Here is a 27,651-nt window from a genome sequence, read left to right on the forward strand (position 1 = left end):
GCCAGTGGTATTCCATGACGAGAAAAATAGTATGAACAAATCCATGAAGTGGTTAGTAAAAATTAATTCAGTGAGGAAACCCGTGTAATTGAATGGGACAGATACGTCCCATTTTTTTATCCCCATTTGGTGCACCAATGGGACAAATATGTCCCAGTTTTTTTCACTGAACTATCTGTACTAATATTGTGAAATTTGTTGAGAACCGTTTCTGTGCACTTCATCTGGTAGTGCAATAAAAAAAATTTCATCAATTTTGCAAAAAAAAATACGCTGTCCCACAAACAGTTAAAGGGAAACCGAGGACAAATTCAAATTTACCTAGCAGATGGAATACCACTCGTTAATTACAAAAAGGCTGTCGCAGAAAACAAAATTCTTCGTATCCAGAAAAGAGCAAAAAGTAAAAGACGAATGCTGCCATCACTGGACGTCTCCATAAGTACGCTCTGTTCATGACAAGTGACTTTATGATGCGATTTTTTCCTTTGAAAAGAACAGAAAACGAAACAAAGAATTATGTGTCTAGATGTTAGCGCATGTTGATGTATTCACACTATTTCATTTATTACTCGATTTAACATAGTGAAGAGCAGCCACGAATTATTTCATTAAATTGGGAAATTTGTAAAATTTAAGAAGGCATTTTTTCGCCCTTCAAAATCTAAAATCGCAACATAGTGGCACCCAAAAGCTACCGACTCCGCAAAAGCAGCCTGAATTGTTTGTGCACGAAAATGAAAGCGCCATCTGGTAAAATGGATTTGCAACCAATGTGCGAAGCACCGCCGACTGCAGAGTCCCTTGTTCCATGCAACGGAACAGCTTCCAGCCCCATCAAAACGAAACAAGGGCTGTTACAAGGGCGCCGAGATGTTAATGCTGCACGCTGCCAACAATCTGCGAGACATCGTGGGCAAAAGAGAGAAATACCTCAATTTTTACTCATTTTTTTCCCCTGAAAAACCTCATTAAATCGGGTTTAGTGGTCATTTGTTTCGTTATTTCGGGTTATTGAGAACACTAAGCGCACTTGACGGGGAAACAAAACTTGTTCCTTTCCAGTTTTAACTGTAGTGTGCTCTTGTCGCACAACACAGAGAAAAACCAAAAGTTAAACGTGAAAAATTGGCCACAGAAAACATGCAACATCTGACACAGACTGGCAGCATTTTTTGCAACAACAGTTAATGAATGACCCACCTAGCAGGCTTTACTAAGTGTAATAATGTTAAGTACAGGAATATGATGGAGTTGTCCTAAATGTCCAACAATTTAAGCAAGACATTTCACACACAAATTAACCAAGTGCTGGGCCATAAGCCTTACACAATCATGCATTAAATACCACAAATCACACGAATGACACACACAGGGACACATGTACACAATACTATAGAGAAGAAAAATGTTTGGTTTATGGAGTTTAAACAAGTCCCAGTGCGCCTCAGGCTATGAGGGACACCGTAGTGGAGGGCTCCAGATAATTTTCGCAACCTGGGGTTCTTTAATGTGCACTGACATCACACAGTAGGCGGGGCACTATCATTTCGCCTCCATCGAATTGCCACCGCCGCAACCGGGATTGAACCCACGTCTTTTGGATCACCAGCCGAGCACCACAACCAGACAGCCACCACAGCAGGTCAAGAAAAATGTGAATGCAACAATTCAAATGCAAAACGCACATACAAAAAAATAAACAACACAAGTGAAGAGTCAGAAACAAACAAGGCTCATTACCGTCTTCGAAGAATGGCCATTGCACTTTTGAGTCATCATTAACCAGACAAAAATTTGATTTCCCTGAATGACAGCTCACTGCATTGTGCTTCAGATGTGCAGAGGGGAGCACACTTGTCTAGAACGTTCGAGCAATGCTCTGCAGAGGAAGGAAGTGAAATTTTGAAGGAGGCGCTGAGTTTCACAGACACTACTTGCACTCATGCGAAGCTGGATAAACACATACAAACTATCACGCTGCCCTTGATAAAGCACCTGCATTAAAGCTTCACTTTATTTGATCCATGGCCCATTCTTTGAGCACTCTAGACAAGTATGCTAACCTCTATCATAAGAGTGAACATAGGAGCATGGCGAGAGTTAAGAGAGAGCTTCATAGTGTGTTGCAGGGGAGTAACGCACAAAAAGCACAGGAGCCATGATAGCTTCCGATGGTGTCTGCCTCTGCTCACTAGTTCCAAGTCTTTAACACGTGGCCTACTCAAGTGTTCCTTAACAGTGGATGACTGATGTACCATTCACATTTCATTTGATCCACCGCGGTGGCTCAGTGGTTACGGCGCTCGGCTGCTGACCCAAAAGACGCGGGTTCGATCCCGGCCGCGGCGGTTGAATTTCTTTGGAGGAGAAATTCTAGAGGCCCGTGTACTGTGCGATGTCGGTGCACGTTAAAGAACCCCAGGTGGTCGAAATTTCCGGAGCCCTCCACTACGGTGTCTCTCATAGCCTTAGTCGCTTTGGGATGTTAAACCCCATAAACCAAACCAAACCACATTTCATTTGCCCCAGACAGTGCAGAACCAGAACCCACGTGCAGTGTTCTTCCTCGACAATAAGAAAGTACAACACCACTCGTTGATAATATGCATTTTATAATGTAGCAAGAAAATGTGGATGAATGAAGTGAGAGACACTTTCCCTCTCTTTTTCCAGGTGTCCTAGCTCCAGTCGTCATTTTCCTCAAACAATTTTTGCGTGACAGTGAGCTCTTCGGAACTCTCCTTCAGCAGCTTCTGATCGGGCTCATCTGCAACGAGTGACGGCGCATTTTTTTTAACGCTTCACGACGTCAAGACTTCCGGCTCCAAATGCTTACCATCTTCTTCAATTTGCCTAGAAAGAGTGAACACGAAAAGCAGCCCAAACAAGATGAGTGGCAACAACACCGACGGGCATGAACCCACGAAAGCCATGCACGTCTGAATGTTACCGCGTGAAGTAACACAATGCCTGCTGTTAATTTATGCTGTGCTGGCATGGTAAAGAGGTTCTCAGTATGCAGGGAAGCTGTCTTTCGGAGTTTTGCGAAGGGTCTATTACCTGTGCAAAGTACTCGTTCCGGAATTTATTAATATATATATTTCACCCTCCTGCCTTAAGGGGGATGCGGGGGATCGAAAGCAACTTTTCTAATTTAAGACCTAGAGTGATAAAATTTGGCAGCCTGGCTTAAAACAGCATCAGACAATCAGATATAAAGTTTCACAATGACAGCTTCAGTAGGTTCCCTTTTATCACTGTTTATATGTTGTCCCCACATAGCTTGCTTGTGGAAAGCCTAGCATGACAAAAAAACCAGGCTACAGGTCTGTAAATGCTTTTAATAGTTACTAAGAAGTGTGGTGTAAATCAAGACTCTCTTAATTTTTTATTTCCCTGCTATTTTTTTAAAGGAAACAATATGCACCTTCTTTTATGTTTAGAATGTATCATGCTCTAATTACCATGTAATAAAAACACACGAGCCTAAATGGTAAATCTGAGACTGTCTCGACGCAGACCACATTTCAGTAATCACAACAAAACAAACGGGGTAAAAACCCATGCACCCATTGCTGTGCTACGCTTTCCACGAACAAGGTATTAAGCCCAAAACAAACTTTCGAGAAAACAAGCCTGAAAGTTCTAAGCTAGCACACACTGTCTATGTGTAGATGCAAACAAATATATTTATTTGGAGCGCTTAAAGTTTATTTTTGGGTGAAATATTTCAGTACAACATAGAAACAGTGTTGGAGATTCCAAAAAATGTACTTTTCAAAAATCAACTTTTTTTTTGCGATTTTTGCGATCTGATCCCCACATCCCCCCTTAAAAGCCAGAAGAGAAATTAATAATAAGGACACAAAGCACTTCGACTTCAATGATTAGTTCTCTCACGAGCTGGTGATCTAATGCCCAAGCAGTTGGCTGCAAAGTACAGCATCTCCAATTATTGCACAGCAGAGGGAAGGCATGAATTATTATTTGCCACTTCTGGCTTCCATACTGAAAGCAATAAGAGCAAAACCAGTACCAATGCCAAAAAAGCTACAACTTCCATGGCAGTGATCTTACAAGCTACTGGCATCACCAGATCACGAGCCAGTTCAAGAATCAATGCAAAATGATATTCTAGCTTAAATGAGGAGGACAAATTAGGCTCAAATCATGTAATGCATATACCGGATATCTGACACTTCCTCAGAATGACAAAGCAAGCACCACAGAAAAGGATTACCGCATTTTCCGGTGTACAAGAAGCACCCTTGTATAAGACGCACCTGCCATATATGCAAGCTGTCACTGAAAAAGTTCGTATATAAGACGCACCCGTGTATAAGACGCACCCCAGTTTACCCAGTTAGGCTAGTGAGGCTTAATTAAACACGCTTGCGCGACTATTGCGAAATGCACCGTACCTGTGAGCAAATCTTAAGCAACGCTACGTGATCGAAAAAGGCAACACTCACGCCATACTCGTCCACGTTTAGCAAAAAAGAAAGAAAGAACAATACAGCTCCCCATATGTCCATAACAACATTTTATTTCTACTTGAAACCTTCGAAGTCTTCATCTTCAGATGCACCATCAAAAGGTTCACAAGCAACTTGGCTGAAACATGCACTACCTACACGGAGCAAAAAAAGTTGCAAAGGGTGACTAAAAAAGAACGCCGGCTTGTCTTGACAATGACGAGAAGCGCGATTGTCACCATCTTTTGGCGCTTCTCATTACTTTTGCTTGGCGCCTCCGAAACAGCTGCGCGTTTGTGATCCCGGAAGTCGTCATCCCCGCCGTTTCATGATAAAGATCACCTAGAATGTCGCGCAGGGCGGTCCCGGTATTGAAGTATTAACCGTGTTACAACCGCGTTATTGGTAGTGATATTTTTTAGGTGAAAAAAGCTTAGCATGAACCAGAGTAATCGATGAACTCGCAAAAAAAAAAGATTAAAAATTCGCATATAAGACTCACCAGCAAGATTTTCGAAAAAAAGCCGCGTCTTATACACCGGAAAATACGGTATGCACAAGCGATCACAAACTCGAGTGGAGTAATTATGTCAAGAACTTTGCTGGGGTAGGGTAGGGGATGCTGGCACAGGACACGTGTAAGCGGAGGCCACAAAGGAAACCATTTCGCCACCAATTACAGCTTCTCAATCCTGGTCTGAAAGCAATGAATTGTTTTTTCGAAAACAAAGCGGGACCTTGATTTTCCTGAGAAATCTTCCACTTATTTCAAGAAAATAATAAAATACTTTTCTCACAAACAACTACAGATACAAATGCCATGACAAAGCTAGATCACAGTCCACAATCACAGCTACAGCCCCCTATTCTTTGACCTGGTACCCGGAAGTGGCAGCCGAGCACCAAAGATACGGTGCATGGTAGTCCCAAATGATAGGAAATTGTTCCCCAGGAACTATGACCTCCATTGCCCCTAAAGGGGTGAAAGTCAGTGATGATCGAGTCTGTGAAACTAGCAAATTTAGAATAGCGGGTCCTCGCAAGCTTGCAAACTGCACTCTCTGAGCTTTTGCGAGTATGTGACGCATCATCATCATCATCAGCCTGACTACGCCCACTGCAGGGCAAAGGCCTCTCCAATTAACCCTGTCCTTCGCCAGTTGCGGCCACCCTATCCCTGTCAAATTTCTTGATCTCAACCGCCCACCTAACATTCTGCCAACCCCTGCTACGTTTGCCTACTCTTTGAATCCACTCCGTTACCCTTAAGGACCAGCGGTTATCCTGCCTTCGCATTACATGCCCTGCCCAAGCCCATTTCTTCCTCTTGATTTCGACTAGTGATGTCATTAAACCGCGTTTGTTCTCTCACCCACTCCGCCCGCTTCCGATCTCTTAACGTTACACCTATCATTTTCCTTTCCATAGCTCGCTGCGTTGTCCTCAGCTTAAGCTGAACCCTCTTTGTTAGCATCCTCATTTCTGCCCCATAGGTGAGTACCGGTAAGACAGAGTGACACTAAAATGCTAGCTTGATTACTTTCTCTTCAAATACCACTTGACCTCACACACCACGAGGAGGAAAAAAACCAAGAAGAAGAAAGCCCACAAATGTGATTTACCAGCTGTCGTGGCCCTGAAGATCAGTTCTCTGAATATGCTAGTGAGGCTGCTCATTTTATTTTATGAGTATCTTTCGCAAACATGTGCTCACCGATTTCATCTTTGGGCTCCGAAGCGGTGAAGGTAGGCACCGAGGAGCTCAAGGATGCAGACCTGCAGAAAAAGAAAGAAATGTTGCTTAGTACAGAGCGTACGAGAGATGAAAGAACCCCTCTGAAGTAACCACAAAAACACGGTGGTGCAAACAAATTTTACAGAGTTAGGTTTTTCCTATTCAGACAGCCTCCCACATGATTTTATAGTCACCGTCTTCATGAAATGCCATCAAATAACAAGTGATGATATCATTCCATTCAGCAACACATGTATATGCCAGGAGATGTGGAATGTGATTTGAGAATATGTTCAGGGTTCAGTCATGTCAGCCATAGGTCATGCGACTTGCTATATGATGCACAGTCGTGCACTGCACGAAATGTTGCCATCACATAACAAGTCACGTAGACCCCTGCATCAGGCAACTCGCTATGCGATGGCGCCATTTCCCGCAGAGGATAACCATGCAAACACAGCTAGTCACATGACCTATGGTCACGAGTCATTGTTCTGGCGACTCTGATCATGTGACTTAAGTTTCAAACACAGCATCTTGTCACATTCTCTCTTCCACACCCCTCTTACATATGCAGCTGATGCTGAAACTAAGGTCCCATTGTGTGAACACCCATCTATTTCAGGGAAGGTTTTAGAAGAAATTTCAGGCATGTTAACCGCAGAAATTGAGACGTGTTATGTCCTCAGAAGGACGTAACAGACTGAAAAAATTTTCCAATATTAACAGGTTCTCATGCTGCCATCCTACCACGTGCTCGCACCACAATCTTTCAGCACTCTTTCTTGGCAGTAGATAAAGGGGGTAGCAAAGGCGTTTGAAAACATATGACAACCTCATTTATACACTCTTTCATAAAAAAATGAAGGTGTGTGACATCAAGTTCTGCTTTTGCTTCTTATGCAAAAGCCGCTTTCTGTTCTGCCACTTATGCATATGCTTGGCTTATGAGCTGTGCTCAGTTCACTGTGCACTGCTGACAGTGTCCTCTCAAGCATTCTCAACAGAGTACATTCAGCGCCTCGTTTTGCACAGTGTGCCAACATTTAACGGAGTTCAACAACGTCAACAAAAATCCAGGATGCAAAATGTAACGATAACACTTGAAGAAAACAACTGGCGTGTATGCAGTTTGCAAGCGTACATATACAGGGTTCAAAGCAGACGCATACAAACCTAGCCATCAAGGAATGCGATGTCCACAATGAAAACTTCCCTTGCAAATACTACCCCATGATTTCTTGCCCACTCATTGTGTCTTTCTTTATGCAGATGCTAGGGAACAAATTATGAGGTTCACAGCCTAGACTGCTACAGCTTGATGCCATTTCTTTGTCCCTACTTTAAAAGGACTGCGAGGACAAAAAAAAAACCTGACCTGCATCGATAGGTTACTGCGATGCAATTATAAAGAGACCACTCTGACCGAAACAGGAGTTTACATAAGACAGAAACGGCTATAAAATTAAATACAGGTATCCCCATCCCCGGCCAATTCCGTAAGTAAGATAGATACGTGCACACTGACACTGATTTTCGGGCGTGGATCCCAGCGGCTATGTAACACAGCCATTCACTTCAAAACAGTAACAAACCGTCCCTTTTGATAAGGGCGCCACGATTTTGAATCGACTGGCGGGAAGATTTTTAAATCCGATTCTCCTGCTGATAAATGTGTCTCTTGCTCCTGCAAACAGTAACGTCATCAGAAATTGTCACACAACTGATTTTCGCTGAATACGATAATCTGATTGAGTTGCCCTCAGAATCTCTTTAATTACAGAGGCTGTCGGGACAACATCATCTGATTTTTACTTTTAGCGAAATCTGACTGCTTCGATTTCTGTGGCTCTCCTAGGCTCATTTGGTAGTAAAAAAAAACATTTTGCTGCGAACTTTAGATTATTAAATGCAAAACTTCTGTTCCCTGCGCTCGATTTAAACCGGCGATGTCGACGATGTCGAGAGAATTACGGATTGCGTGATCACTGGTGCAAAATGGGCGATGGTGCGGTCTTTACTCAGATATCGGCAACAAAAAAAATTTACGTCACCACAGTTTGCTGGCGAAAATGGCTGACGGCGGCGATGACCAGCATTTATGTTTTTATGGTTTTTGTCTTGCATTTTCAGCCTTCTATAGCTTACAATAAAAGCTCCATTTTCCAAGAAACAAGCTCCTCTGTCATTAGAATGTGTTAATCAATTGATACAAGCCAACCTCAATTTGTGTTCGGTGCCCCATTTAAGCAACCTGCATATTTCCAGCACGCCAAGTATGCGGTTTACTTATTGCCACAGCAATTACGGCAACATAAATCAGAACACATAAGGCCTGAACCCATCTGGTCATTCTCTGCTAACTAGTGACACTGAATGCGCATCATCTTGAGCGGGAATGCAAGGAACTAGCGATAATGTGCCACAAGGGTTTCCCTGAGATGGTGATGTCTGTTACAGGGCTGAATTCGACCACAGAAAGCTGCTGAAAAGACGTTCAACTCACTGTGGAGCTCCGTACGTTTGGCCTCTATGGCATGTTACATTCTAGCCTGCTCCCCTTCCCTTACCTAACCTGCTGGTCCCCAAGAAAACTTTCTCAACGACTTTATAAGCCCAGCTAGTTGGCCGAGTTGGGACTGCATTTTTGAGCACACGGCACAAAAAAAGACAGACAAGACAGAACACATACACGTGAGCGCTGTCTTGTGACTGGCAATTATACTGAACGAAATGTGCATATGCACAAGTTAAAGATCAAAACAACAAAACTGAACACCAAAAAAACACAAGCATGAGTTGGGTATGCTCGAGCACACTAAAAGAAAACAGTGGAATTCTTAATAATTACCTAATTTTCAAATTTTCAGTCTTTGGCATCAGCTTCCACTAGTGTACATTCCTGTGCAATAAACACATGCTTGTGCTTTTCTTTTATATAGGTATATATTTTTGTTCTTTTTACATTTATCCTATCAACATGTTTCGCTCAGTAAAAACTGCCAGTTGTGAGACAGTTCTTAAATGCGCGTCTTCTGTGTCATCTTCACCATCCTGTGCTATGGCCAATATTTCTCAGTAGCTTCTTTCAATCAGCTCTGCCATATGCTGTATGAATAATAATTTGAGTTGTAAGGGCCCGTTACGACAGGACTTTAAAAACAGGGAAAAGAGAAAGACAAATGAAGAACACACAAGAGACAGAGAGATGACAACAAGTCAAGAAACAGATGCATAAGAGACACACAAAATACGCATAAATAAAGCATCACATGAGAGAAAAACAGGCATCCATGCATCTCTTCAGTGTCCTTCATCTGTCCTCGTCTTTTGTGCTCTTTTACATTCGAGTGGCGTTGGCTTCTGCATCGCCTTATGTGCCTCGTAGCAGCGCGGAACAGAGGCGGATGAGGTGAGACCGCCTGGCGAGCTGACCTGGAACTGCACTAGACTCTCTTAGAGGGCATCCTGCGGTCATCCTCATGACCGTTCCCTGACTGCAGTGCCACGTCTCGCCGCGATGGTCGTCCAGATACAGTCAATGAAGATGTGATTTGGCATTGCTCTCGGGGGCCACGGCATCGGTGAGGAGTTCGAGCCGAGCTGTTCAAGTCTCTGAAGACATGCTCGCCTGGAGACCAAGGAGAACAGGTTAGAGAGACGCTGTACTGTTCCAGTCAAGTCAAACGTGGAGCCCCACCTGTGCATGCCTCACACAGTTACGAAAGAACGTTATGAAAGAAGTTGGGCTAGTTGATTCATTACTAGGGCCTGGAAAGTTAGGCATTTGCCTAAACATGCCTATGAATGCCTAAACGGGGGATTTTTGCACTTGCCTGCCTTTTTGTCATTTTTTAGGAAATACTACCTATTTAACCGCACTTGTTGCCTATAAATGCCTAAATACGGCACTTCGGTCCTCGGTGCCGTTTTTCAATTTTGAGATATCTGTCTATCTATGGTGAGAGACACGCACCGACAACGCACAAAAGGCGCGGGTGTCGCCTAACGTTTTTCTCTAACTGTAACTTGAACGTAGTGTAACGAAGTGTTTATCTCGAAGTGTAGCAAGAGGCGTGTTTGGAAAGAGACCTGAAATACATTAGTGCAAACTTCTCAACATTGACGGAAAGGATGACAAAGTTGGAAAAGGCTAGACTCTCAATAGATGAATCGTTGAAGGTAGTGGCAGAAGTACCAGCAGCACTTCGGGGACTGGAAGGAAAGGGCGCTACTGCTTCTACGAAGATGCAACAATTGGTTGAAAAAAATAGATGCCTAGACACAATTTCCCGAATCAGAGACTTCCTACGCCGAGACGATACGGCCACATCACCTGAAGGCCTAAGCCTTTATCAACACTCATGTTTTAGGTTCGCGCCACTAAGTTCATGTGATGTCAAAAGGATCTTTTAAAGTACAAAGTTATGCTTAGCGAAAACCGAAGCATCTTCAAGTTTGAAAACCTGAGAATGTGCTTTATTGCTTAAGTTGAGGACTGCGTATGCCGCCGCGGTGGCTCAGCGGTTATGGTGCTCGGCTGCTGACCCGAAAGACGCGGGTTCGATCCCGGCCGCGGCGGCTGGAATTTCTTTGGAGGAGAAATTCTAGAGGCCCGTGTACTGTGCAATGTCAGTGGACGTTAAAGAACCCCAGGTGGTCGAAATTTCCGGAGCCCTCCACTACGGCGTCTCATAGCCTTAGTCGCTTTGGGACGTTAAACCTCATAAACCATAAACCATGAGGACTGCGTATGCTCTGTGCTTGACTTACAAATCTGGTACTTATGAATAAAGAGTATTATTCAAAGCGCTTATTTCATGCTTTAGAAAGCCTATTTCAATATTTTTTAGAGCCTAGATGCCTGCCTATTTCAGGGTTCTTTAGTGCCTAAATTTCCGGGCCCTATTCATTAGATACAAAATCAGCATGACAAAAAATCGGGACAAAGAGATGCAGACACTAAAGGCACTTGCACCATGTGCATCTCTTTTTACCATTTTTCTTGCACTAATTTTATACGTAATGAAAGAAGTGGCACAAACATAAAGCGTTACTGTCGGATAAAACTCAAGGACTAAGAGGCTAATGTCCCTCAAGAAGGGCTTCCCCAACCACTGACATCCACCGAATGCCATGAAGTGACAGTTATTCCTCTTGCAATAGGGGATATTCAAAATTCCGCAAGTGCGCTTTCCCGCATAACAATGTTGCCCCTAACAAGATGGCCGACTTCGCTATAAATGAACTACATGGGCTTCAGGACAGGCGTAAAGGTCTGGATAGAATGTAAGAAACGTATTTTGGAAGAATCAAACAAAAAACCAGTCTTTCTTGCTTTGTTTCAGCTGGAAACGCATGGTCAGCCATCTTGTTGGGGGCAACATTGTTATGCGGGAAAGCGCACTTGCGGAATTTTGAATATCCCCTAGCCAGTAGTGATGTCACACTATTCCTCTTGCAATTAATTGCCAGTCAGTTGTGATGTCACACTAAAAGTAGAGAGATGAACCGACGCGATGACAATCGAATGATGTCACTGGCCACAGGGGCTTCCTTCAAGGGGCATGAGCCACTTCGGTCCCGAGATGTATCCACCTACAGTGCGATCACTACTTACACATTCCACTTTCCTATCGACCTCATTCAAAGGAATACTCGGGATGAACTGCAGTTTGTCTGCACCGATTATTAAATCCCAATGACAAAGACGCCACTCTCCTTGAAGACAGAGCACTGGTAAGATAGAAGAGGCTGAAAAATTCAAATTACTAGAAAGTACGCTGGAGCTACATATTTTTTACAGTGTTAACTGCTCGGGCTCAAGCATGCTAAGTTACTAGAATATTGCCACGTATCATTGTACTGTTCGTTCATTCGCACTCAAGGCCACAGGAAAGGGGTGTTATCATTTTTGTTCCTGACACGAGAAGCGACCCGACTAATCTCGACTGATCACAGCCATGAAGAGCTGCATCTACGTTTTTTCGAGATTACTGTAGATGATCTTGACTTGTTATCTCGAGGTTTCCTTGCCGGCTTTAAACTGAGCGATGCCGCGAGCGGCGATCATTCATAGTTTGACGACTGACGAGCACGTTTGTTGCTTACGCCGCCGCCGAGTGATTCAGTTCTTTTGCAGGCACAAGTCAGCCCACATAAAGAGCTTCGTTTGCAAGTCTTGTTGCTGTCTTCCTGACCGCCGGACTGCCGTCACTACAACGTGACAATATTCTGGAGCAACGTAGGCCTAGCTCCGCCTGGATGTGATCAATCGAGGTAAATCTGGTCGCGTCTTGCATCCCAAACAAAGCAATAAAGCAGCATGCCCACAGCTTTGAAGAACAAACAAACAAACACTACAAAGATTCGCGGCACTACTCCCCTCTCAAAGAAGCATCGATCCGGTACTTCAAAACACAAGGCAATTACAAACAAACAAAACTGACTGTGCAAAAATAAACACCACCGCTGCCAGCATTACAGCACGGCTCCAAAACAGAGCATGTCTGCTGTGGGATGCCGCCGACGGCGCAGCTTCGCACGGCATGCTAGCTCTGCTATATTGAGTTGACTGAGGTTACGTTTACATCTACTGCTAACCTGACAAACTTGACCTTGATCGATAATCCCTTAACACTATTCTTAGACCAATTTTCCTTATTTTTAGTCCAATCCTAATGAAACTGTACCACCTTGCCCAGTTTTTTTATACTGATTTCAACAATGAAATTACCTTTCTCAAAAATCAGTCTGTTCCCAAGATTTAGTCATTCATTAGCACCTCGGTGCAAAAAAAACTGCTCTATAAAAAATCAATTTTAATCCATGGCTACACAGTATGGTGAGTAAAGAGTGCAATAATCAAAACCACTTTTCCATTTTACCCTCGTTAGTAATTTTACAGCACTTCGAATATCAATGTTCAAGGTGTGAATGTAATGCATCGATAAACTTTGCGAAATTATAAATTTTTGAAGTGCGATTGAACAAATCTGCTTTAATTATTGCACACACTGTGCCTTCAGCTTCCCTTCAGCAAACAGTATGACATCTCTATCTGTCCTAGATGTTGAGATATCGACATACTATGACAGTCAGATGTTCAAAACTTTTATGCCATTAAACTGTCTGCTCCTGCATGAATTCCGCCTACATGATGATCTGAATTTAATATTGTGGACAAAAAGTTGATTTCTCGAAGGAAAAAATTGGTACAGTTGGAAAATAGTAGCTGTAGATTCCACAAATGCCATTTTTTGAAGATCTATTTTTTGGTCATTTTTTTGGTCTCAAAGACCAGTGTCCCCCCTTGAGCTCACATGACACTCAGCAAGACTACACCAGGACAATCGAGGGCAACCAACAATTTTATTTGTAGACACTCAGTGTTTGGCACTTAAGGAAAAGGAAGAAGGGACCCGAGGCAAATGCCGTCGAGACACACAACAGTGGCGACAAGCACTCTGTAAGAAGAGAGAGCAATCAACTGGACCGTTGCACAGCAGCTGGTGATGATTCGTGGAGCTGCCCGTTACTCCTTTGAGGGAAGTTTCCCAAAGACGAAATAAATTTCCTATTCAGGGAAGTAATTAATAACAATTATTGCCCACATCAGCTCAGCCATGCAGTTGCGAGGGAAAGCTGTACAGCTTTGTTTCAAAAATCCACGGATGAATAAAAATTTGCCAGAGTTCAGGACTCGAAGTGATGCCCACGGGCTCACGTGTGGGCCACTGAAAACTCCATCCTGAATAGTGTGTCAGAAAGTGACCTACGACTAAGCCTTCATTATCACAGCATTTTCTGAAGTTCAAAGGTGCACTGAAGAGGATTCTGAACATGTCTTTTTGCCGCGGGAACTCAATCCACACGTTCCTAGCATTCTTAGAAACAGTGACTTATTGCCCTGTGTGGCCGGTTTCCCCAATTAAAACGAATTAACATCCGGCTCCCGCCTTTTTTTTTAAAATTCTGCCTCGTACGGTGGGCGGAGTCGACCAACGCGTGGAGCGCCTTTCACCCAGTCCCATGGAGGCTTTGCTTTCGCTTTATTTTGTTTTTTAGGTTTCCATGAATAAATAGTTTCATTCGCAGATAATATAGCCGCAAAATAAGCCCGCAGAAATAAAAATACGCGCGGACTATTTGCTACTACGTATTACTCCGCCGATGGCAGAGCGGCAAGCCGCCACGGGACTGGGTGAAAGGCGCTCCACGCGTTGGTCGACTCCGCCCACCGTACGAGGCACAATTAAAAAAAAAAGGCGGGAGCCGAACGTTAATTCGATTTAATTGGGGAAATCGGCCACACAGGGCAGTAAATCGCAGTTTCTAAGAAAGCTCGGAACGTGTAGATCGAGTTCCCGCGGCAAAAAGACGAGTTCAGATTCCTCTTCAGTGCACCTTTAAGAGACAAGACAATAATCAAAGAAATACTCTTCAGACATACCAACATGCCAACAAAAAATTCCATAAAATAAATCAATGGCCCCCGCCGTAACTTGCTCTACCCATAGACCACAGATCTTTAATCTTTTAACGCAGGCGTACCCCACTGTCCTTTCTGGCATCTACCCTAGGCCAATGCGGCTGTCAAGAAAGGTTGCCGTAACCAGTTATCCCACACAAGAAATACTGCATTTTTTTTTTGGTAGAAAAATGAATTACTGACCCATCAAAGAAACAGCTTGGTCAAAAATTGGTTGCCACCATCTTAGTCTCAACCCCTTAATGGGGGACACTGGTCTTGAAAAGAAAATTTTATTAATTTAGTCACAGTAATGAAATTTTCAGGGCACATGTATTTTTGTGCGCTGATTCCAGATATGTCATTTAATTTCATGTAAAACAATTCCTTGAGCACTTATGCACTTTTTATGCTAGTATTTTGGGAAGAGTTTTGAAGAAAATTTGCTACAGGAAACTCGCTGAAATGTATGCCATTGGGTTCTCTTGACACCAAGAAATACAATATGGGTAAAATTATCATCCTGGCTCTCATAGAACTTGAGTAATAGGGCACTGAAGCTGCCACTTCAGGAACAGAAATACACACTTTCCTTCTAATTTCTGAAGCGACAACTTCAAAACTCTATAACTCAAGTTCTATGATAGGCAGGAAGACAATTTCACCCTTATTGTATTTCTTGGTGTCAAGAGAACCCAATGGCATACATTTCAGCGAGTTTCCCACAGCAAATTTTCTTCAAAGCTCTCCGCAAAATACTAGCATAAAAAGTGCATAAGTGCTCAAGGAATTGTTTTACATAAAATTAAATGACATATTTAGAATCAGCACACAAAAATGCATAATCCCTGAAGATTTCGTGACTGTGACTTCATTAATAAAATTTTTTTTTTTAAGACCAGTGTCCTCCCTTGAAAGCCAAGCAACCTGCCAGCGGACGTGCTCGTTGACTGTTAGGAAACCGCTTTTCAAGGAAAGACTAGACGCCTTGTTTCCAGTGGTCACTGGATTCGAAACAAGCACCCCCCCCCCCCCCCACATGGAGGTAGACACTCTACAGCCACATCATTGCTGCTAAAGCTGCCAGCAAATATGCTGACTGTCTCTCCCAGCTTCAACTACACAACATGTCACTCAGTGCAGTTTCAACAGTGTACTACACCATTCTGTTAAAGGTGCACTGAAGAGGAATCTGAACTCGTCTTTTTGCCACGAGAACTCAATCTACACATTCCTAGCATTCTCAGAAACTGCGACTTATTGCCCTGTGTGGCCGATTTCCCTAATTAAATCGAATTAATGCCCGGCTCCCGCCTTTTTTTTTTTAATTCTCCCTCGTACGGTGGGCGGAGTCGACCAACACGGGGAGTGCCTTTCAGCCAGCTCCGTGGAGGCTTTGCTTTCGCTTCATTTTGTTTTTTAGGTTTCCGTGAATAAATAGTTTCATTCGCAGATAATATAGCCGCAAAATAAGCCCGCAGAAATAAGAATACGCGCGGACTATTTGCTTCTACGGACTACTACGTACTACTCCGCCGATGGCAGAGCGGCAAGCCGCCACGGGACTGGGTGAAAGGCACTCTACGCGTTGGTCGACTCCGCCCACCGTACGAGGCAGAATTAAAAAAAAAAAGGCGGAAGCCGGGCGTTAGTTCGATTTAATTAGGGAAATCGCCCACGCAGGCCACTAAATCGAAGTTTCTAAGAATGCTCAGAACGTGTAGATCGAGTTCCCGCGGCAAAAAGACGAGTTCAGATTCCTCTTCAGTGCACCTTTAATGTTTATTTCCCTTAGCGCACAGGAATAACTCATTAGGGGCAGCAGTTCCAAAACACACTGCCATACTGGAGCCCTGCCCCTTTGAAACTGGTCTGAGGAAATCCCCTTGCCACCTAGTGTGCATGGAATAAAAAAAATAAAAATCATCAATTTCCCCTCATAACCGCATTTATTCTCATGACAAACTTCCTAGAACACTAAATGCACCTCCCACATAGGTCATTAAAATTTGAAAAATTCCAAATGACCACAGGTCTCCGGCATTATGTATGCATGATGAAAATAATAAAGTTATTATTACCGTATTTTCCGGTGTATAAGACGCACCCTTGTATAAGACGCACCTGTCATATATGCAAGCTGTTATTGAAAAAGTTGGCATATAAGACGCACCCGTGTATAAGACGCACCCCAATTTACCCAGTTAGGCTAGTGAGGCTTAATTAAATATGCTTGTGTGACCACCGTGAAATGCCCCGTACCTGTGAGTTCTTAAGCAACGCTAAGTGATCGATAAGGCGACACTCATGCCATACCTGCCCACGTTTTAGCAAAAAAAAAACGAAAGAACTCTCCTTATGTCCATAACAACATTTTATTTTCACTTAAAACCTTCGAAGCCTTCATCTTCGGATGCGCTATCAAAAAGTTTGTCCCTTTCTGGAGGCAATGCAGCTGAAACATTCTCTTGGCACAATGCACGTACTACGTACGCAGAGCAAACAAAGTTGCAAAGGGAGACTAAAAAAATGCCGGCTTGTCTTGACAATGGCGAAAAGCACGATTGTCGCCATCTTTTTGGCATTTCACATTACTTTTACTTGGGGCCTCCGAAGCGGCCGCGTGTTTATGATCCCGGAAGTCATCATCTCCACCGTTTCATGATAAAGTTCACCTAAAAAAGTTGCGCATGGTGGTCCCCGTATTATAGCCGTGTTACAACCGCGTTATTGGTAGCAATATTTTTTCGGTGAAAAAAGCTTCAACATGAACCTGAGTAATTTTTGAACTCACAAAAAAAGCCGAAAAATTCGCATATAAGACGCAGCCTTGTATAGAACGCACCAGCAAGATTTTTGGAAAAAAACCTCGTCTTATACACCGGAAAATACGGTAAGTAGAGACTGCCTTTGTAGAAACAGCCGCTGGCATTCAACAAATTCTCGTGTAGACATCAATCAGGATTTTTAATCCGCTGATTGCTAATGCTGAATCTTGAGTAAGGGTATGATGGGCGTTCATCCACATGTGAACAGCAACCTGCGGAATGCAACAACGTACCTCTTGCGCTTGCGTGCTGTGCTCAGGTCTTCTTCCACAGGTGCTGTGGCGTCCCCGCAAGAGGGCGTCTTGGTCCTAGTCGGCGTCGCAGTTGGTGTTGGCGGTAGCGCTGCTGCTGCTGTTGCTGCAGCCGCCATCGTAGACACACGTGACGACCTGGTCATGTAACTGGTGTAGCTCTGCAGCCGGTACGGGTCATGGGATGATGCCTTGCCACCCAGCTTCTTCAGCGCTGTCATTTCAGACGGCCACCGCGGGGAGACGAGACGGAATCAGAAAAAAGGAAAAGAGAACGTAGTTCACCACGAAGAAATGAGACGTAGTAAGAAAAATGGAAAAGAGAACGTAGTTCACCACGGAGAGATGAGACGGAATAAGAAAAACGGAAAAGAGAATGTCGTCCGTTATAAGCAATTTCATGCACTGAAGCTATTATGAAACACATGCTGCCAGCGAGTGAACTCCAGAATTCACCCACTGACGGAACTCATGAAACTCTGCACACTCCATGCATACTCTCATAGGAGGTTAGATAGGGCAAGCTATGATGAAAGCGCTCATTTGTTACCTTGTGTTGCTAGAGGGCTGCTGGCCATGGCCACGAATGCTTGGGTGCAGTTGATCCAGTGGATCACAATTTGACCTGAGAAAAGAAAAAAAAAATTCATGCGCTACAGTTCTTATTCCCTTTCTGTATGCTGCAAGAAAACACAAAATTAAGAGAAAAGCAGGCAGTTAAGAACAATGCCTAGGCTCTTTAGATTTCTGCTGGTTCTTGCATCCCACACACAAGCAAGTTAGGTAAAGACTTCCGCAGTACAGCCTTTCTTCTATATATTATTTTCTCTTTGTGAGCCAAGAAACTAAAAAATATACTTATAACTTACCGAAGCTACAGAAAAGCTGATAGAGGTCGTTGGCACGCCACTCCATGGGAAATGTGACGTGCAACACATGGCTGCGAGATGGAATCACTGCAAACGTCAAAAAACAGAACAAAAAAGTGTTACAGTACACACTGGACAGAGGTATGCACAAAGGATTAGCGTATGCTAAGAAAACATCATACTTTGTACTGTGTTGCCCCAAATACTGCTTCACGGTGAACCACTGGGCGTGCTCAGGTTGCGGACACACATACAGCTCTTTAACACGCAAAAACAGTAATGCTACCAACATGGCCAAATTAGCAAAGTTTGCAAACTATGGCAAAAATAGTGGCGGTTTTAAACAGGGAGATCTCGCACTCATTAGGTAATTTAACTTGCTCTTTCCTCAGTGTATTGGCTGACAGCATGCGACAGAGGTGCCCGTGCGATAATGCTAAGCCTTTCGTACAACCAATCTGCTGAATCCCACCGAGAGCAGGTCGGAAATCAAGCAGCATGTCACTGCGTCTTGCTATGGTGTAGTTTACATCTGGTGACAAAAGCGAACTGGCACTCATACGGGTGCCAGCGATCCTCTTGGAGGCGTGGTGAGTCATTATCATGAAGTTTCTTTTTGCTTTTTTGGAACCAGCCCGGCATATTCCACGCCGTTGACGCTAAAATAACTGTGCAGAAGGGGGCGAAGGCACGGCCAACACCATTTGCTTTGCGAGACGCGAGATGGAGACGCGGGATGGAGCGCAGTGTGGCTACGCCCACTGTTCCCTTACTGAAGTACGATGGTAGAGCCAGGGTAAACGGCGAATTACAGACGATCCGGTGCTCGAGTCGTACCTTATTACCAGGACTGAGGAACTTTTTTCCAGACAGACAGCGCCAAGAAGTTTACAAAACTCTATTCGCACAATGAATACCAGCAGATAGTGTCAGAAAAAGTGTCAAAAGCTGGTCACAACCCCAATGCTTGAGAGGTGTGTACCTATTCACAAGGCTGCCGTTTGGTGTTCTATCAGCACCGGCTCTATTTCAGCGAGACATATGGAAAAACCTCCTGCATGACCATGAGTACGCTGCAACATACTGTGATGACTTTCTGATCTCAGGGGCTAAAGGCAACAACCACTGAGCAAATGTGTGCAGTCTTCGACCGTCTGAAGATCGTGGGACTCCGATTGGAGTTATCTGAATGCGAGTTCTTGAAGTCAAAGGTACAATACTTCAGCCATATCATTTGTGCAACTGGGCTGCGATCAAGCCCGTCTGAGACAGGCCATGCTGGAAGCCCCCACAGGTTGATTACTTTTACAAGTTTTTTTCCAAAACCTATCGCCGCACTACATCTTCTCACTAAGCTGTTGATGCCAGGAACACTGTTGTGCTGGACAGCTGAAGGGTTCGCATTCCGGAAAGGTAGAGAGCTGCTCAACGTTTTTATGCTTGGAGTCTACCCAGCAGTGTTGTGGCCGAATGCCATTACTGCAGCTACCACCAGAGCTCTAGTGCTGTGGCAAGTATACCATTATGATCAGGATGCCAGATCAACCTCAGGTCACACAGAAGACCGCACAAGGTGCGTTACCAGGATCTCAGTGTCCAAGGGGAGTGACTGTTCCAACATCCCTACAAAATGAAGCTCTTTTTGCTGCTGGAGGCATTTTGGGATGTCCGAAACAAAGGCTCCAGTAAAGGAGTACCTGGCAGTTCTACGGCAGCATTCTGTAAGCTTTCTCGTGCCCGAATTATGTCAAACTGCTGTACTCGGCATTTTTTTCACTCAACATAATAAAATTCAAGAATAGTCTACGAAATGAAAGTTTATTGCCACACGATTCCCCATTCGTTATTTAATGCCTGGCTAGGCCTTGCGGGTATGGTGAAATATGCTGAACATGGGTGAGAGCAGTTTGTTTGGAATGCGTGCGTTTTTTGTAATTATGCTTTATGGGAGAAACTTGCGTTCAGCTCCAGCTACATACCGTGTAAATGCGTGTAAGGGCCACACCCGTGCATGGGCCGCACCCCGTTTTTCCCGAAGGAAATGTTTTTAAAAAAATAAATCCGTATAAGGGCCGCACCCGACCTTTTCACCACGACCCAGGTGGGAATAGCCTTCTAAATGCACGCACCGTGGCCTCCGCGATCAGCTCTGGCTGCGAGCAAAGTGTGCTTGATCGCGGAGGCCACATACTCGCAACTCGCACAGGAGCTTCCAAGTGCCGCCCATGGATAGCACCTGAGGCCGCGGTAACCATCATCATCATCACCGTAAACTTTTTTTCTCCGCCACGACCTCCCGCCAGCTCCATGAGCTCCAGCCTTTTGCTTTTGTGGCATGTTAGCTTGCTCACCGTAGTTGTGGTGGTTGTAGCTTTCGTGTGCTGCCGCCGAGCTTTGCAGTTTAAAGGGGCTGCGAAACACTGCTTGGGGGGATACCGGCTATACTTCAGGTGGGTTCTTTGTGTCACACAGATGCTGACTTAAAAAGAATTACAGGAATCGATGCACAGGAACGGGAGTTATTCAATGAAGAAATTTGAAAATACAAGCAAACAAAACGCTGCCCTCAACTCGATTTTGGCGGGGCTTCCCACTCCTATTTCGCTCTCCCAATGACGGCACCTGACGCAACCAAACAAAACAGCCAGCCAGAGCACGTCGCGGAAGTTTGTACTCCATGGTTGCCTGCTCTCTGTAACTCGTTCTTGCTGAGACTGGCAGCGTCGTTTCCATGCCAGAGCGCCCCTGGTGGTGTATTTTTATTTTACTTGCTTTGCAGGGCTTTTATTTAAGACAAACAAGTTGTTTTTGTTGATCTAATATAAAACGGAGACAGGTGACAAATTCACACAATTTGCAGTATATTTACTGTTTGTCCGATCATCAAGCTCGCGCCAGGTGATGTCATATCCGCTGCTAAAAACCCGCCACTGTGTGGCGACACCATCAGAGCCATGAAGTTGTTTTTGAGAGGACATTAAAATATTAAAAAACGGAATATACGCGGTATTACCGACGCTAATAGCACCATTATAACTCACTGTATGCAATCAACAGGCAAAACAGTTAACTAAGATTGTGTTTCTGGGCCCCTTTAAGCACGATGGGCAAGCACCTTAATAGCTACACGGCTGGGAGTTAGCTCTCGAACATGCAAGCTTGCGGCGGGCAGGAAATTCGAAGCGGCTGAGGAGTGCGTCCCATGATGGTGCAACCAGAAGGATGTATTGAGAAACACAAGCTGCAAAAAGCCCGCTTTCCGAGGCAAGCCGTGCGAGCTTCCTGAAATGGAAGAACAGCTGCTCTCCTATGTGACGGAGGTGCGGAACAATGGCTACGCGTTGACAGCAGACGTTCTGCGCGGCTTCTTTTGGGATGAGCGTGCACCAGAGCACAGCACCAGCTCAGAGTAGAAATACTCGGCGAGTGACGATTGGACGCAGAATAAATGCTGTTCATTCCCTGACTGGTGTGTTTTTATTTAATTTTTTTTTTTTCGCAAATCGCGTGTATGGGCCGCAACCCCGAAAATTGGCCCTCGAATCTGGAAAAAAAAGTGCAGCCCTTACACGCGTTTATTTATTTATTTATTATTCCTCAAAGGTCCCTTTCTGGACATTACATGAGGGACATTACACGGTACCTGTACCAAAAATAAACTATTCAGAAATGTTATGTTCGAAACTATTTTGATATTTGCACACCCAGTCTCATCTGAGTGACAACTCCTGGATTAATGCAATAGGGAGTACTGCAGTCCTGGCCTGGAAATTTTTTTCTTCATTTCGGTGCATGAGTTCAGAGAATTGCTTTTAATGATCTCTCTGGTGCTGCATCAGCTAGAGAGAAAATATCCATGGGAGTGGACGATTCAGCATCTATTCTTTTCTACCCTTGCGGTGAACCATTTCGAAGGCCCTTTAATACTCCAGAGAACACCTCCCCAATAATTAAAGTGCACATAGCGAGTTTTCTTCACAATGCAGTTGGCCCTTTAATAATTTAACTCAAAGAGGACCAGAAATTTGTCGTGTTTATCTATGTTCTCAACCTGTGATAGGCAAACCTGATAAGAAAAAAGAACATCTTTTATTGCTAAAGCAATACTACTTGCAATTTCACGCTTTTGCCGTGCCGCGGCGGTGACCACCATATACCTTCATTTCACCTTGAGATTGGATTGGATTAGGTTAAATTAGATCACATTACATTATGTTAGATTACATTGCATTCGATTGGAGTGGATTGCACTGGATTGCATTGCATTGGAGTGGATTGCATTAGATTAAATTAGATCACATTGGATTAGATTGCACTGAATTGAATTCGATTTGATTGCATTGGATTGGAGTGCATTACATTAAATTAGATCACATTAGATTACATTTTATTGGATTGTAGTGGACTGGATTGCAGTGGATTGCAATGGATTGGATTCCATTGCATTGTTTTGCATTGGATTGGATTGCATTTGATTTGATTGAAGTGGATTGCATTAGATTAAATTACATCACATTAGATTACATTGGATTGGACTGGATTGGAGTGGATTGCATTGGATTCGCTCAAGCTAGGAAACGACGGCGGGCTGAAGAAACGGATGAAGTTGCTTTCGCAACTTCCGGGCTTAACCAAGCTGAGCCTCTGCCAATTTTTCTTTCTCTCTCTTCTTTTTTGCCATTCCCTCATTCCTACCACTCAAATTCCTTCATGACATCCCAATGTTGCCATCATCTCCCACGAGAAAGAATAACGCCAATCTTCCCCAACTCGTTTATTGTCCAAACAGCTGTCCCCCCCCCTCCTTAATTACAACAATGGCAGAACATGTGCTTTGCTTGATGCAATGACGCTGCTTTTAATAAATCACTAAAATGTATAAATGCCACTAATGCCCACACTGAGCCAATGAATGAATCATTCACCTTCGTTTCCAGCCATGTTCAGGGACGGTATGTCTGGAGAAAACATCATGTGGATTCTGGAATGTGCACACGCAAAGTTGAAGTGAACAAAGCACAAAACACAGCTCAGTAAAACATCGGCCAGCCCTCTGATCCATCCAGTGATCGCAAGACCACGGAAATGTACATATTTTTAGACTAAGGCTAAATAAACTGCACCACAAGGTGACAACACTCTGACTTATTTTATCCTAAAACACCCTCTGACTGGACTGTTTAGCCATCTCACAGGCCACTACAATGAAACAGGCTGCTACTGCAAACCATTTGCTAGCGACCCATCCGCTCATTGCTGTATGAGCTCAAATATTTGTGTTCGCCTTTCTAGTATTTTTCCCGTTCTGCATGCGCCCCATGATTTTGATATTTTACCGTTTCTTTTCATTCATTAGTATCTTGGCTTTCGTGTTACCACAATATTTAACGGCTTTCTCAGAGAACTCTTGGTCTAATGAATACACACACAGTGAATGCGACAGAAATTAACACACAGCATATACAGTCACAAGGTTAGTGCAAACACCCACTATCTAACCTTGTCAAAGTACGACCCAATTAGCCCATTTAAAGGGGTAGAGACACCAAAACATGTGCAGTGTATTTTTGCTTTTGAGTGGCGTGCATCATCATCATCAGCATGACTACACCCACTGCAGGGCAAAGGCCTCTCCCATGCCTCTCCAATTAACCCTGTCCTTTGTCAGTTGCCACCACTGTATCCCCGCAAACTTCTTAATCTCATCCGCCCACCTAACTTTCTGCCGTCCCCTGCTACGCTTGCTTTCTCTTGGAATCCACTCCGTTACCCTTAAGGACCAGCGGTTATCTTGCCTTCGCATTACATGCCCTGCCCAAGCCCACTTCTTCCTCTTGATTTCAACTAAGATGTCATTAACCCGCGTTTGTTCCCTCACCCACTCCGCCCTCTTCCCATCTATTAACGTTACACCTATCATTTTCCTTTCCATAGCTCGCTGCGTTGTTCTTAACTTAAGTTAAGTTGAGTGGCGTGCAAACCATCAGTAAACGTGAATCACCGTATGAAATCCGCCTACCCTCTGTACCAAACTTATAATTTAATTTATTCTTCCATGAAATTTCAGTTTTGGTTTCAGCAGTCGAAAGACGGGTTGCGACACCACAAGTGAGCATCAGGTTACGTAAGGCGTGCAAAAACTTCAATACAGTAGCCGACCGATATTTCGGACTCCAATAATTCGGACTAGCGCGATATTTCGGACTTCGCTGAGGAACCGTCGCGCACCTCATAGGAACGTGTACATTTTCACGACCGATATTTCGGACTTTGCGGAGTCTAAATGTTCGAATTTTCGGACTAAAATAGACGCCAACAATATTGCAGTGATCGTTTTTCAACCGAAAATTTGTTATTTCGGCCTAATGTAGACGCGAGCGGGCATCGCTGTCACTACCAAACCGTTTGCCGCCACCGCGAAAGGCGCCATCTTGGATTTAAACGGAACCGGCTCGGCGGGCGCAGTCGGATTGGCTTGGATAGGTTTGGCTATTTGTTCTCTATCGTCAAGATATGAGATGCTCTCCATTGCCATCGAGATGGCCTACAAAAGGTGCGCGATTGCATTGAAAACGGTACAGCAGGACAGCAAATGTGGTAGACGGGGGCGAGGGTGGGACTGCAATCGGAGGCGCTCGCTCCCGCTCGCGTCTTGCCGCGGGTTACCCATGGGTTACCTCGGTTACCTCGAACGTTATTGCCCCATGCAAACCGACTGTTCTTGCTTCGCGCAGCAAGTGCATTCATTTGCGGCATGACCGCGGCCGCGTCGCACTATCTGGTATCATGATGAGATTGGCTGCGGACATGAAGAAAGCACGGTTACAACTCAGATAGAGTGTAATATTATCGCTTGTAGGCGGAACATGGGAAGCGGCGATTTTCGTGATTTTGAAAGCCGGTTTTTCGCTGAAAAGTTCGTTTTTTTTAAGTTCACGGATTTTTCGGACTGTTCGATTATTCGGACAATTTTTCGGGTCCCGCCGAGTCCGAGAAATCGGTCGGCGACTGTATAATGACTTTTTGTTCATTTGCTCTGGGGCAGTTTGGCGTAAAGTATGAATGAATTAAAACAACAAAGCAGCGGTTATAGTATTGCAGTTATTGTACGCCTCACGTGATCTGAAACTCACTTGTGACGCTGCAACCATCGTCTGGCGGCTGAAACTAAGAGTGAAACTACAGAGGAAAAAAAAGAGAATTACGAATTACTTATTGAGCAATGACGAATTCCACGTGATGATCCATGGTTATAATTATGTCATGCGTATCATTCCAGACCAAAAACAGTCAGAAAAATTAGGTGCCCTCACTGCTTAAAAGTATTTTGGGGAAGTATATATACAGTGTTCCACAAGTTGTCGAAAAAGTAATTTCAATAATTCAAAAAACAGACACAGTAGTGAGATGCAGTTTTCACAGAAAATCAAAGAAAGACATGGGATTTTTTTTTTGCCAAGGAAAAATTTTATCACGATATCTGTCACTAACAGGCAGCAATTTAACACCACTGTACTAACTACTGACAATTGAGCGACACCTTTAGCAAGCAAAAATGATAGTTCTCGTTACTAAAAGAATTCTCCACGTTCTTCCATGCATTTTTCTGAAAACCGCATCGTGGTACTGTCCACACTTTTCAAATTATTGAATCACTGAAGATCAAACATATGTAAAGTGTAACAATACATACCTATTTATATATGGCTTCAAGATGGGACTGCTAGCCTTTAGCTCTGTCCCATGGTCCTTGCTTTTGCCTGCATGGATACATCATCATCATCATCATCAGCCTGACTACGCCCACTGGAGGGCAAAGGCCTCTCCCATGTCTCCTCCAATTAACCCTGTCCTTCACCAATTGCGGCCACCGTATCCCTGCAAACTTCCTTTCCTTTATCGTGCTTTATTTTGACACTGACCATGCTATACTTGCTTACGAAAGACTGTTTAACTGCACAGCCAATTAAATTGACCCATTTTTTTAGGGTGCCTGCGTGGGACCAGAAAGTGTGCAGGGATAGGGTGGCCGCAGCTGGCCCAGCCACCCTATCCTTAAAGGTGCACTGAAGAGGAATCTGACCTTGTCTTTTTGCCGCGGGAACTCGATCTACACGTTCCGAGCTTTATTAGAAACTGCGATTTACTGCCCTGTGTGGCCGATTTCCAAAATTAAGTCGAATTAACGTCCGGCTCCCTCCTTTTTTTTTTAATTCTGCCCCGTACGGTGGGCGGAGTCGACCAACGCGTGGAGTGCCTTTCACTCAGTCCCGTGGCGGCTTGCCGCTCTGCCATCGGCGGAGTAATACGTAGTAGCAAATAGTCTGCGCGTATTTTTATTTCTTCGGGCCTATTTTGCGGCTATATTATCTGCGAATGAAACTATTTATTCATGGAAACCTAAAAACCAAAATAAAGCGAAAGCAAAGCCTCCACGGGACTGGGTGAAAGGCGCTCCACGCGTTGGTCGACTCCGCCCACCGTACGAGGCAGAATTAAAAAAAAAAAGGCGGGAGCCGGGCGTTAATTTGATTTAATTAGGGAAATCGGCCACACAGGGCAATAAGTCACTGTTTCTAAGAATGCTAGGAACGTGTGGATCGAGTTCCCGCGGCAAAAAGACATGTTCAGAATCCTCTTCAGTGCACCTTTAACCCTATCACCCTATGAAACAAGCTGTCCACCTCAGGAGATGCAATAGCACAGAGAGATCATGGGCTCCGTTGAGTCACACTCACCCAGCTGGTGGCAGAGTCCCACGAAGCACAGGCCCGTGACAAGAGCGTCATAGCCCGCCTCGTGGAATTTGGTGACGTTCAAGTCGTAGCCATAGCCAGGATCGTGCTCTGGGAAAAAAAGGGGGACGGGGGGGGGGGCACAACAGCCGAAATAGTTGATGATCTCCACCATCAGGTGCCTAGACTTCTACACGAGCCGACCCTAAATGTTTCACTACAATGCAAATCCTGGCCTGTGCCTCGCCTCAAGAACTGCAGTGACGAAAAATGAAGACGCGGAAA

General features: G+C 44.3%; 1 protein-coding gene across 2 annotated transcripts in view; it reads right to left on the reverse strand.

Moving 5' to 3' along the window:
* Nucleotides 1-2,595: 2,595 nt before the first annotated feature.
* The window catches only part of LOC149348202 (poly(A)-specific ribonuclease PARN-like), a 58,289-nt gene continuing 33,233 nt past the window's right edge, over nucleotides 2,596-27,651 (reverse strand). The window contains exons 12-19 of one of the 2 annotated variants that reach the window (XM_089587993.1): nucleotides 27,370-27,477; nucleotides 26,325-26,391; nucleotides 23,557-23,612; nucleotides 18,632-18,718; nucleotides 18,313-18,387; nucleotides 17,745-17,976; nucleotides 6,193-6,254; nucleotides 2,596-2,770 (exon numbers count right to left, since the gene is read on the reverse strand). In XM_089587993.1, coding sequence (XP_089444119.1) covers nucleotides 2,682-2,770; nucleotides 6,193-6,254; nucleotides 17,745-17,976; nucleotides 18,313-18,387; nucleotides 18,632-18,718; nucleotides 23,557-23,612; nucleotides 26,325-26,391; nucleotides 27,370-27,477 — 776 coding nt within the window. In that variant the 3' untranslated portion in view covers nucleotides 2,596-2,681. Of the gene's footprint in view, nucleotides 2,771-6,192; nucleotides 6,255-9,564; nucleotides 9,845-17,744; nucleotides 17,977-18,312; nucleotides 18,388-18,631; nucleotides 18,719-23,556; nucleotides 23,613-26,324; nucleotides 26,392-27,369; nucleotides 27,478-27,651 lie in introns of those variants that run through there. The other variant, XM_089587994.1, reaches the window with a different exon arrangement.

This window comes from Amblyomma mixtum, chromosome 4 (assembly GCF_055824585.1).
Source record: "Amblyomma mixtum isolate Tamu chromosome 4, ASM5582458v1, whole genome shotgun sequence".
NCBI lineage: Eukaryota > Metazoa > Arthropoda > Arachnida > Ixodida > Ixodidae > Amblyomma > Amblyomma mixtum.